At 53.5% G+C, this 12,547-nt stretch overlaps 1 protein-coding gene across 1 annotated transcript in view; it reads left to right on the top strand.

The window, feature by feature from the left end:
- Positions 1–12,547, top strand: part of MAN1C1 (mannosidase alpha class 1C member 1) — a 175,965-nt gene that overhangs the window by 129,903 nt on the left and 33,515 nt on the right. Inside the window, exons 3-4 of the mRNA XM_017534614.2 lie at positions 5,569–5,684; positions 8,125–8,205. Coding sequence (XP_017390103.1) covers positions 5,569–5,684; positions 8,125–8,205 — 197 coding nt within the window. The remainder of the gene's footprint in view (positions 1–5,568; positions 5,685–8,124; positions 8,206–12,547) is intronic.

The raw sequence follows: 12,547 nt of genomic DNA on the forward strand, positions 1-12,547 counted from the left end.
TTTTGAGATGGGGTTTCACCATGTTGACCAGGATGGTCTCAATCTCCCGACCCTCGTGATCCACCCGCCTCAGCCTCCCAAAGTGCAGGGATTACAGGCGTGAGCCACCATGCCCAGCCTCAGCAGATGGATTTTAAGATTTGAAATCACTAAGAGAATAAGGGAGGATGGAGAGGAAGGCCAAAGGCAAAGCCTCAGGGCACCCCAGGGTTTAGAGGTGAGGAGATGGGGAGAAACCAGCACAGGAGACTGGGAAGAAGCGATCTCAGGGCAGAAGGAGAAGCAAGAGGAAGAATGGCAGCCTGATGGCCAAGATCCAGCGAGGAGCCAGGATTCATGACACTGGGAGACCAGCCTGGCTCCTGCCCTCCCCCCGTCCCACTGTGGGGAGGACACAGTTGCAGACTGCAGTCCCCACTATTATGAAGTGACAGCAACAGGGAAACGCATGATTCTTTTAGCGTGAGATGAGGATGGGGGAGGTGGAGGTGCACAGTGTAGGGGCCCAGAATGTGGACATGGGATGGGGGGTTGGGGAAGACCTCTCAGAGAGGAAGGGCTCTACGCTGGACATGAGAGGAGGGTGAGACCACATGCATGGCTTTGTGGGCAATGAGCCATTGGAGGTGGGCCCTAGATTTCCACAGGAGAAGGCGGGATGGGGCAAGGCAGTTCCTGGAAGAGTTTGTAGGAGACATGAAAGTGGCGGTGCGTGAGGAGGCTGCAGGGAATGGCAAGGGGCACATTTGGGATGCTTGGAGACAAGGCTGGAAGGTCGGTGGGGAGGGGCATGAGAGAGGCAGTGGGGACCCTTGACCTCAAGGGGCTCACAGTCTAGTTAGGGAGGCAAAGCCCCCCAGTGCAAGGAGGTAGTGGTGAGTGTCCAAGACAGAGGCCCAAGAAAGTGCTGTGGGCACTCTCCAGGCAAGAAGAGGTTAGCTAGTGGAACCTGGTCAGGCTGCCCCTGGGAGACAGACCTTGAAGAATGTGTTGGTGTTGAGCATGCCAAGATGCACAGAGAAGCTTTCTTGGCAGAGAAGACCACGTGCAAAGGTATAGAAGCAGGAATTTGCACCCCTTCCTGCGTGGGTACTGGTGAGCCATTGGAGGTTCCTGAGCTGGGGGAGAGACCCAAGTTGGATCTGATTTAGGGTGAACAAGAGGTAAAGGGAAGGGGTCTTGGAGGCAAGAGGACCCTTTTGGAGGCAACTACACAACCACATCAGGTAGTGATGGCCTCGGCACCAGATACAGGTGGGACCTACAAGGCAGTTTTCCTTTAAGTTGCAAGCTGCAGTGTCACTCCCACATTGCCCTGCAGGGTGAGGGAAAGGGCCAGGAATGCAGCTGTACCCCAAGGCCTCACCCAAGATTTTTGTGGAGGGGCTGCCCAGTGCCAGTGAGGGGAAGGAGGGCCACATGTACTCAGTATCATGCCAGCCCCTGTCCATCAACTTACCCCATTTAACCCGCCCAGGAGCCTTGTGAGGTCAGTCCTAGTGTCACCCCATTTTGCAGATGAGGGAAATGAGGCACAAAGAGGTAGAATGGTTTGCCCTGGTACACAGCTAGGCTGTAAGGGACCAGGATTTGAACATGCATCTCCCTGACACCAAAGCCAGCCTCTTAGCTGTGTGTGAGGTTGCCTTGCAAAGGCTTTATTCAGTAGCCAAGGTCCAAACCCTCCCAAAGGAAAGGACCAAGAGGGTCTCCCCCACCTCATTGCTGTTACCCATTCCCTGGCCAGGCCACTATTTCAAGGTGAACTAAGGGACCCCAGAAATAACATCGAACAGATTTATCAAGCACTTAGTCTGTGCCAAACATAGAGGATGTATTTATCAGGTGTATCTAGGCCAGGTGTCTGTGTGATGTATTTATCCTGGCGCAATGACCTGCAATGGCTCCCCAGTGCCCTGGTCCAGTATTTTACTGATGAGAACTTGGATGCTTAAAGCAGATGCATCGCTGGCCCATAGTGGGGTTTGAACGTGGGGCTGCTGAATCCTGGGCCTGTGTTATTTCTAAGACACGTCACTGCCTCCTGCACTGGCAGGAAGGGGTGAACCCCATGGGTTCAGAACTGGAACAGGAAAGTGGACCAACATGGAACCTGCCCCAGCCGCAGCCCTAGGGAAGCATCCAAGCTGGCTCTTTGTATATAAACCATGGTCTGTTTACTGAACAAGGAGTGTGTCTTTCCTCCTGGGGAGCTGCCTCAGGGTGGTTGCAGGTGCAAATAAGGTTGAATTCAGGATAAGGCCTTCTCTCCTGCCCAGCCTGACCGCTGGGTAACCTCTGGCCTGGAATGAAAGGCCTTCCAGTAAGTGTCTTGCTGGACTGCAGCTCAGCCATGTACCAGGTGGGATCAGGGGTAGGAGGCCAGCCAAGAGAAGGATTCAGGAGCCTGAGAGCAGGGGCAGGAGCTTGCCAACAAATCTCTTAGCAAGCTGCTTTCTCAGCTGGCCGCATAGAGCGTCCCCAGAGACGTCACGGGGCAGAGCTGGTCACGAGGAGCCCTGGCTGCCCTCCCGGCCTGATCTAGAAGAAGGAGGGCACATGGGGTGAAAACACCAGGGAGCCCAGGGCAGTATTCAGAAATCAGATACTGCAGGCTGCCTCTCCCTGGCCTTGAAGGACACACAACCTGGGCCTCTCTTGAATCTGTAACTCATCAGAGTGAGTGCGGGGTTAGCAATCAGATCTGCAATTGTTTTCACAGGTAATTGAGAGGCCCTGTGATGCCGATGTCATGGAAAACACATTCCACTTGGCCTGGGGCTGGGCCAGTCCTCCCTTGGTCCAATCTTGAGTGTGTCCCTTCCCCTCTCTGAGGTCCTCATCTATGACAATGAAGGGGTAGGGGCAGCAGGATCCTCTTTCCTCCAGCCCCTTCAAATGTCTGGCTTGAGGTCCTGTGATATAACAGGAAGGGGCCTGAGCTGTAGAGCCAGGAGCGTGGACACCAGGCCTGCACCCTCTGTTCTAGGCCCCACCTGCCTTGCTCAGTCCACCTGGCCTCCTCAGTGCCTCCCTGCGTGAGCCCCTCGAGACGGTGGATATGGGCCAGGGACTCTGTTCAGTCCTGCCACCTACAGGAGAAGCAGCTGGGATGAACCGGCAAAGGATCAAGTCTGTTTTGGCTTTGGGATGTGTTTTCCTACCACTCCTTAAGCGTGGGAGGGGCTGACATTCTGGAAATTAACTTCAGCCCAAACTGGGAAGCCATCCCAGGACACAGTGCCAGGTCCCTCCAGCCTTCTCCTCCCTCGTTGGCGAACTCCTCTCTGGTAATAGATTCTTCGACCTCCAGCCCATCCCAGGACACAGTGCTGGGTCCCTCCAGCCTTCTCCTCCCTCCTTGGCAAACTCCCCTCTGGTAATAGATTCTTCGACCTCCAGCCCCTCCCAGGACGCAGGGCTGGGTCCCTCCAGCCCTCTGCTTCCTCCTTGGCAAACTCTCCCTTCTGATAATAGATTCTTCGACCTCCAGCCCATCCCAAGGTGCATGGCTGGGTCCATTCAGCCCTCTCCTCCCTCCCTGACAAACCCTCCTTCTGGTAATAGATTTTCGACCTCCAGCCTCATCTTCCTTCTCACTTCCATTCTTTTCCAGGCTGTATCCTTTTTCAGACCTTGCTCAGCCTAGAGAGGTGGTTAAGTGTGTGACTTTCAGAAGGATTCTCCACATTCATTCACCACAAGTGAGCAGTTAGGAAGCACTCATTAAGGAGATAAGAGACAACTCTGAATTTGGGAGGTGCCACAAAGCACACGCTGCAGACTCAACAGGCTTCAGAGCTTCCCACTGGGGAAGGTGGAGCCTGTGATTCAATATTGTCCGCCTCTGCAGGGAGGACACTGAGGCAACAATTACTCTTCTTAGGGTTGCTTTCTGGTCCCTAAGGGAAGCTGCTGCTGCCTGCAATGACTCTGTAGTTGTAGCGAGTTGATGGGAGTCAGCCGCCTCCTTCAGGAAGCCCTCCAGATGGCACCAGGCATGTCTCTTTCTGCCCCCCCCTCCTCCTCCACAGTTTTCTGCACTGAGTGCAAAAGGCTCTGGTTGTGCCAGAGGCTGTCTTCCTCATTACTCTCCTGTCTGGGTCATGGGCTGGAAAACCATCATTTTGCATTAATCTTAGCGTTTACTCCCGGGACAGGAGCCTGATGCCCAGTGGTGGGGGACAGGCCTCGTAGCTCATTCATGCACTAGAATGAGAATGGCCACAACTTTTTCATTTATGCATTTGTTTAGTTTCTTTGCCCAAACTTTCCTCTTTTTCTGGTAATAGAAATAGTTTCTGGTTATAAAAAATAACCCATGGACTAAAGAAATTAAAAAGCACCTGTAATCTTAGCACTCAGAGGTAGTCACTGGGTGGTTCCAACCAGACTGTACACTTACACTTTGATGTACACTAAGAATTATGCTATGTTTTTGTGCTTCTCTGCAACCTACATAAAAAAAAAAAAAGCAGATCCCATGGAAGTCTCCCCAGGTAGATAGGCACAGGCCTACCTCACCTGTTGGATGGCTGCATGGATCCTATTTTATATTTGAGCTACAGTTCACCTTCATTAGCTACAACTAACCTTGAAGAGACAGAGGATTGGTACAGTTAAGATTTTGGGGTCAGGTATGGTGGCTTACGTCTGTAATTCCAGCACTTTGGGAGGCCAAAGTAGGAGTTCGAGACCAGCCTTGGCCAACATGGTGAAACCCTGTCTCTACGAAACATACAAAAATTAGCTGGTTGTGGTGGCATGCGTCTGTAATCCTAGCTACTTGGGAGACTGAGTCACAAGAATCACTTGAACCCAGGAGGTGAAGGTTGCAGTGAGCCGAGATATCGCCATTACACTCCAGTCTGGGCAACCAAATGAGACTCTGTCTCCAAAATAAAAAGATTTTTTGCATGCCAGGCTGGGTGTGCGGGCTCACGTCTATAATCCAGCACCTTGGGAGGCCAAGGCAGGTAGATCACTTGAGGCCAGGAGTTCGAGACCAGCCTGGCAAACATGGCAAAACCCCATCTCTACTAAAAATACGAAAATTAGCTGTGTGTGGTGGTGGGCACCTGTGGTCATAGCTACTCGGGAGGCTGAGGTGGGAGAATCGCTTGAACCTGGGAGGTGGAGGCTGCAGTGAGCCGAGATCGCACCATTGCACTCCAGACTGGCAACAAAGTGAGACCTTGTCTCAGAAAAAAAAGAAAAAAAAAAGATTTTTGTATGTCAAAGCAGAGAAAAGCGGGTGCCTGACTGGCACTGATAGTTGACCCGCTGACCAACAGAAGAGTGGACCGAGGTATGGGAAGTGACTCAGCCTGGGCACTCCGTCTCTCTGGCCACTGTTTGCTGCCCTGAGGAGGAGGCAGCCCATGGAGGTACTCTGGGTCTCGGCCTCACCTTCAGTGGTGGCACTGGAGTCCCCCAGATGGTGCCCGAGGCCAGACTTTGTGGCCAAGCCTGTACTGGCATCAGAGGGGCCCTGGGAATGATGGATTGTCCAGTTGTGGAAAAGAGAAGGATGGCCCTGGTCACACCCTCAGTGCTCTGTGCCTGCAGGAGGCCTCAGCGGGGCGACAGTCATCGACTCCCTCGACACCCTCTACCTCATGGAGCTGAAGGAGGAGTTCCAGGAGGCCAAGGCCTGGGTAGAAGAGAGCTTCCACCTGAACGTGGTGAGTCAGAGGCCCTCGGGGTGTGGGGGCAAGAAGAGGCCCAACAGCCAGCTTCCCTCCGTCATCTCTGAGACCCAAAGATGTTGAGGGTCTTACCCAAGGCTGCACAGCCCAGCAGCCTCAGAGCCAGGGCTGTCCTGCACTCTGTGCCGAGTCCCTCCCTTAGACAGCCTCGAGGTGGGGACATCCTCCCCAGCCTAGCATCTTCCCTGGGGAGGGGACACAGCTATGACCATCCGTCCCCTCCCTGCAAGGTCAGTCATCGCTCCCACCCCGGATGGCCCCCCAGGGCTGAATCTATCACAAAAAGCAGCAGCAGCTAGTGGGGAATGGCTTTGTGGCAGGGGAAGTGGTTCATCTGCTCAGAGCTGCTCTAGCCTTCAGCGCCCCCTGCACTGGCCTATTGAGAGGGCTGGGTGGGGTGGGCATGGAGTGGGTCCCTTTGCAGGCGTGTGACCAGGCCTGGAACCTCTTGGTCTCCAGCCTTGCAGGCTCACCTGGTCGGGGACCAGGGCCTTGCAGAGGGGATGGTCATGTGTCTGGATGGCACAAAAGCCTTAAACACCAGACACCACCTTGTTGATCTCTCAGCCCAGACTAAAGCAATGCATGCATCCCAGAGGTAAGCTCCCCAAGGAGAGATGCTATTTACATGGACTTGGGGAGTGAGCAGTGGAGATAGCGGGTGAGGGGAGGGGCCACATCCAAGTGCACACCAGGCTCCATGCAGCTCCAGGACTGCCAGTTCCTGCTGCAGATGAGTCTGGGGCCGGCTCCTGGAGCTCCTGGTAGCAGTGATGTCCCTGTGCCCTTGAGAGAGTTTGCCAGCACAGAGCAGGGTGGAGAGACAGTCTGGGAGAGCCTAGGAATGCAACACTTTAGGGAAGCTTCCCTGGAGACAGAGGCCTCTGGATTCCTGGCTGCCCAGAAGCTCTTGGAAAAGTCATTTACCCTCCCTGAGCCTTAGGTCTCTCAACTCTACAATGAGAATGGTGACCACAGCAACAATATTAATAATGCCTAATTCGTAGGCTTATCATGAGGATTAAATACAGTGGAGGATTGTGACCACATGTTATAACACTGTGAAGTCTGATGCTGATGTAAAGTGATGTCACCGTTGTCATTATTAGGATTATTTTGAGGCTTGCTGACATTTCTGGTTGCTTGTGTGAGGCCAGAGAAGCTGAGAATCCTCCCATTAGTCTCCTTTGGGTTGGAGAAAGGCAAAGGAAGGAGAAGGAAGGAGTGTCTCCATAGGCCCGCCTTGTCCCCTGTGTAGACAGTGGCTCTTTGAGATACAGAACGGGCTCAGGCAGGCACCTGCAGTGCCCTAAGAGCTGGGGGACACTCAGGCAGGTGGGGCAGGTGAGGAGATGTCCCTGGAAGAAAGCGAGGTGGGGTCACTCGACCTTGAACCTTGACTTTCTCATCTGAAAAATGGGAATGATGACCCTTGCCACACCGACCTCACCAAGCCCTGGGAGGCTGAAAGGGAGTGGTTTTGCCGGTGCTCTGTGGGTGGAAGAGTTCCCCCGGGTTAACAGATGAGCACTGCCATTCTCAGTAATGAAGACGGTGGTGTGTGAAGCATGCTGGGGGGATGCTGGGGGAACCCTCTGGGGCAAAGAGGGTGACACCAGGCATGTCCAGCTGTGGGCAGGCCTCTCCCTGCAGCTCCCCTGTGTCCCGTGTCCACCCTTCATGGGAGGGGTTGGCAGCCCCCTTCTGCAGCTGAAGAAATGGGGCAGGGAAAGGCTGCACGACATTCCTGAGGTGCCAAAGCCAGGTCAGTGGCTCAGGTGGGATCTACCCCAGATCTGGTCCTGGTGTGATGCTCCTGCACCCTTGATTTGTAGTCCCAACTTAGGAAAGAAAATAGAAATGATTAAGGCAAGTATGGGCATGTTCTGCGCGCTCTGAGCTGAGGGCCCAAGAAGCTGCTGCTCGCTGAATATGCAGCTGCCTGACTCCTCCTTCTTAGCCCCAGCCTTTCCCTGTCTGCCCCGACAGCCGTCTCAGAGAACCAGGGAAGGACCTCGCTGTCTTCCTGCTAAGCCTTGGGGTCTCCCCCAGGAGGGGGAAGTAGCCTGGTCAGAGTGGGATTTGCCTCACCTCAACCTAAGCTCCAGCCAGCAGCTCTCCATGCAGGTTCTGGCGCTCCTTGGAGCCCAGCCAGGCATCACTTTGTTGCTGTCGCCTTGGCAAGGGCTGGGGAAGGAAGCCAAGCCCAGCATTTATTTGGAATGCTGGAAACTGCAGGAGCTCTGCCAGGCAGGTGCTCATTCCTCTCCACTTTGGTTACAAGAACCACCACCACCTTGCTTGGCCCCCAGAGCTGGGCACAGGTATGGGAGGGATATCGGTGGCCAGGGTGAAATGTCTCAAGGGTCTGTGTCTTATGGGTGTCCCCACTGTCCCCCTCCTTTCTGTCCTGCAGAGTGGAGAAGCGTCCTTGTTTGAGGTGAATATCCGCTACATCGGGGGACTCCTCTCAGCCTTCTACCTGACAGGAGAAGAGGTGGGTTGGCCCTTCATGACCCCTGGATTGTCCAGGCTGGAAAGGGCTTTGGAGAACTTCCGGTCCTACCCCCTCATGCCACCCATGGGAAAAGAGACTTAAGGAGGCAGGGATTGGCCTGGAGCCACGATGTCTGCCCCTGAGGGCCTGTTTTCCCCCAGACCATCCCTCCCACCCTGCTTGATCAGTCATTGCTTATCTTGGACATATTGGTACCGCCCCTGACGGTCCCCCAGGGCTGACTATCACAAAGCAGCAGCAGCAGCAGCAAAGGTGAATGGCTCTTCCTCCTTCACTCTCTGATCCTTCCATTCTGCTGTCCAGGTGAGCCCAGCTGGCTCCCACAGGTGCTTGCACGTTCTCTGAGAGCAGCAGCTGGGTCCACACATTATCCACTGGGACCCTACACAGCAGCCAGCAGACACCTGGGTTGGTTTTCACAGGTGATGGTTCTCAGGACTGATAAAGCCAAGACCCCCAGGCCTTGTCCTCCACAGCCACCCCTTGCCCTCCCATCCTGGGCCAACCACCAGCCAGATACCTGCTCCAGGTCTCACAGGGGCAGCAGGTGAGGTGGGGTGCCACTGCTGAATGCTGCCAGTGCCAGGCCTGGCCCCCAGGTGAGCTGTGTTGGCTTCCACAAGGAGGGCCGGGAAGGGCACGCGGCAGGGAGGCAGAGCCGGTACGGTCAGGACACGTGGCCCTCACTCCACACCACCCTAACCTACTCATGGCCTTCTCCCACCCTGGGCCTTGCCTCCTTCCCCAGCACGGATGGTTCTGATACCCCTTCGCTCAAAGAGCTCTTAGGACATGGTAGGAAAGGGTGGTGCCCCAGGGCTGATGACTCCAAAGCCCATATTCTCCCTCCTGCGAGAGAATTTTGAAAACCACAGAGCTCTATAGAAATAGGAAGCTTCTTCATCCCTCCTCCTGAGCTCCAGTAAAAGCATAGCCCAGATAATCTGGTGGCGAGGTTGGCCGAGTCCCCAAAACATCAGTCATTAGTCAGTTCTGTTCTCCATGATTCAGAGGGGCTGCCATGAGGCTGAATGCCCCCCTGCTCTGACCACCCAGAGACAAATAATGATGCCTGCCCCTGGCCACCCCAGGAGCCCTGGAAGTGAGGCAGGCCAGCCACAGAATAATCCCTCTTCACCTCCACTGCGGCTGCCTGGAAAGTCATTTCTGCTTCCCTTCATCTGTGAAGGTGACGGGGGCTGAAGTCAAGGGTTTCAAGGCAACAGGCAGGCGCCTTATCTGTCCAGTCGCTCCAGGCCTCTCTCCATAGAATATAATCTCCTAGGCCGGGCGCGGTGGCTCAAGCCTGTAATCCCAGCACTTTGGGAGGCCGAGGCGGGTGGATCACGAGGTCAAGAGATCGAGACCATCCTGGTCAACATGGTGAAACCCCGTCTCTACTAAAAATACAAAAAATTAGCTGGGCATGGTGGCACGTGCCTGTAATCCCAGCGACTCAGGAGGCTGAGGCAGGAGAATTGCCTGAACCCAGGAGGCGGAGGTTGCGGTGAGCCGAGATCGCGCCATTGCACTCCAGCCTGGGTAACAAGAGCGAAACTCCGTCTCAAAAAATAAATAAATAAATAAATAAAGAATATAATCTCCTCAGCAGAGATTAGCACTTGTACCAATTTGTCCCCAAATAATTGTAGATGGAAGCCCTCGGCTTTGAGCCACCCAGAGCCTGAATTTCATTTGAAAACTCCAGGACAGGGAAATGACAGAAAAAGCATCCGCATTCTTCAGGGCATGTGCCCAGCCTCCCAGCTTGGTCGTGGTCAGTGGAGATGGCCTGCAGGAAGGAGGAGGGGAGGACACAACTCTGCGCTCTCAGGGTGTTTTGGGGGTGAGTAGTTCAGGAAAGAGTTGGTGGCTGCTCAGACACATTGCTTCTCTCTTCCTTCCCTCTCTTCCATCCATCTTTCCTCTCTTCCGTCCGTCTTTCCTTCTGTCCTTCCACCCATCTTTTCTTCTGTCCTTCCTTCCATCCGTCTTTCCTTTCATTCTTCCATCCTTCTGTCCATCTTTCCTCCCGTCCTTGCCCCCTTTCCATCGGCCTTTCCTTCTATCCATCTTTCCTTCCTTCCTTCCATCCATCTTTCCTTCCATCCTTCCTTCCTTCCGTTCATCTTTTCTTCCTTCCATCCATTTTTCCTTTTGTCTCGTCTTTTGTTTTTCCTTCCCTTCATTCATTTTTCCTTCCATCCTTCCTTCTATTTATCTTTCCTTCTGTCTTCCTTCCATCTGTCTTTCCTTTCATTTTTTCTTTTATTCATCTTTTCTTCCATCCTCCTTCCATCTCCTTCCATCCAGCTTTTCTTCTGTTCTTTTCTCCTTCCATCCGTTTTCCTTCCATTCATCCATCCATCTTTTCTTTCATCCTTTCTTTCTTCCATTCATCATTCCTTCTGTCCCTCTTCCCTGCATCTTTCTTTCCTTCCTCCCTTCCTTCTTCAAGGGCATCTGTGGTTCTGAGAACTTGCTTCGCAGACTTAACTTCCTAAAAGGGACCAGCAACCCAGCTTTCCAGAACCTAGACCAGATAGTAGGGTGCGGACAGGAGCATCTGTGACTTGAGATGGCTCCTGTCAAAAGGCTCAGGGAGAGGCCAACGTGGCCAGAATCCCTGGGTGGGCAGACAGCCTTCTGCATCTGTCAGTGCAGCCCCTGCCCTCTGGCCATACCTTCCTGATCTGTCCCCAGAGCACTTCCCTGAGCCAGATGCCACGCTGTGTGCCTCGTGTGCTGTAGGGCTGTTGGGTCCCACAGGGTAGTGGGGTGTCCCTTATGCTGTGCTGAGATACAGAACCCAAGAAGTAAAGAGACAGGACACTGAAGAACTGGTGAAGAGCATCTGGACTTGGGGGGCCACGCCACCTATGAGCGGAGATCAGCGGGGGCCCCAAATGCCCAGAAGCATCTATATTTAGGTATAAGCTGGGGGCAGGGTCGTAAGTGAGGTCATCATCTATAGGCTTAGTAATAGGGCATACATAATCACAGGAGTCACAAGCGAGGAGGCCACCCCATTATGTCACCTGGGCAGAGGGGTAGGCCGTGCACAGTAGGGGGCCATGTACAGAAAAGGGGTCCACCTCCATTAGGTCACCGAGGCAAGGAGGTGGGCTGTGTGCAACAGGTGTCGTGCACAACAATTCTTATCTGGGGGCTGGAGATTTCAGAGGATTTCCAATAGAAGGATACTGTAAGCCAATGCAGTGGGAGCTGGCAGACTTGTGCTCTTAAGATATTTATGGGAGGATGATTTGAGCTAGCACAGAAGTGAGAAAAGACTGACAGGGTGTACAGCCGCTGTGACTGGTCACACCAGAGGGGTTCTTCTCTCTCGGTTATTTCCAGGATCTCAGGCCTGAGGCCTATTTTCCACAGGAACTGGATGCAAGGTACTACAACTCCTTTATCAGAAGGAGAGGCTCTTGCTCCGAGCCTGCCATACAGCGTATGCCCTTTCGGGCAGGGACGACACCGCCTGGGTCTTTGGTTCTTGTCCTGGTCTGGCTGTTTTCCCATGTACTGCTTCTGTTCTGTGACTGCTCTAGGCATTCCTCCTACTACAAACAACTATATGGTTATAGAGAAGGATTTTATAAATCAGCACTAAATGTGTCAGTACAGCTCCGACTACAATACCTATATGATTATATAGAAAGATTATATAGAACTAATTATGATTATATATATAGGCTAGATATAAGTAAGCAGTGAGTTATACTTCAGGTACCAATTGTGCCTAGGGTCTGCACAGTTCTCCTTCTTCGGTGCCCATGGGGGGTATTACCCACAGTGTGCGTTCTCACTGGAGCCTCAGATGGCCCCATCAGGTGCATGTGATCACTGATTTGCAGAAGAGGAAACTGAGACTTAGAAGAAGTGACTAGCTCAGGATTGCACAGTCTCTGAGGGCTGTGTTGGGCCTTTGCATTATGGGCCTGAGTCACAGCCTGGCCCGGAGTCACTGCTTGTCACCAGGGCTCAGCCACACCAGACTGAGGCCTCTGTCTTCCCTTAGCTCACACACAGTGGGTGCCTGTTGAGTGGGTCTTTCCATTCTTAAAGTTTCCCACGGGCCGAGTGCTGTGGTGCATGCCTGTAATCCCAGCACTTTGGGAGGCCAAGGCAGGTGGATAACAAGGTCAAGATATTGAGACCATCCTGGCTGACATGGTGAAACCCCATCATTACTAGAAATACAAAAATTAGCTGGGCGTGGTGGCATGTGTCTGTAGTCCCAGCTACTCGGGAGACTGAGGCAGGAGAGTCACTTGAACCCAGGAGGTGGAAGTTGCAGTGAGCAGAGATC

The sequence above is a fragment of the Cebus imitator genome, unplaced genomic scaffold (assembly GCF_001604975.1).
Source record: "Cebus imitator isolate Cc_AM_T3 unplaced genomic scaffold, Cebus_imitator-1.0 Scaffold87, whole genome shotgun sequence".
Taxonomy (NCBI): domain Eukaryota; kingdom Metazoa; phylum Chordata; class Mammalia; order Primates; family Cebidae; genus Cebus; species Cebus imitator.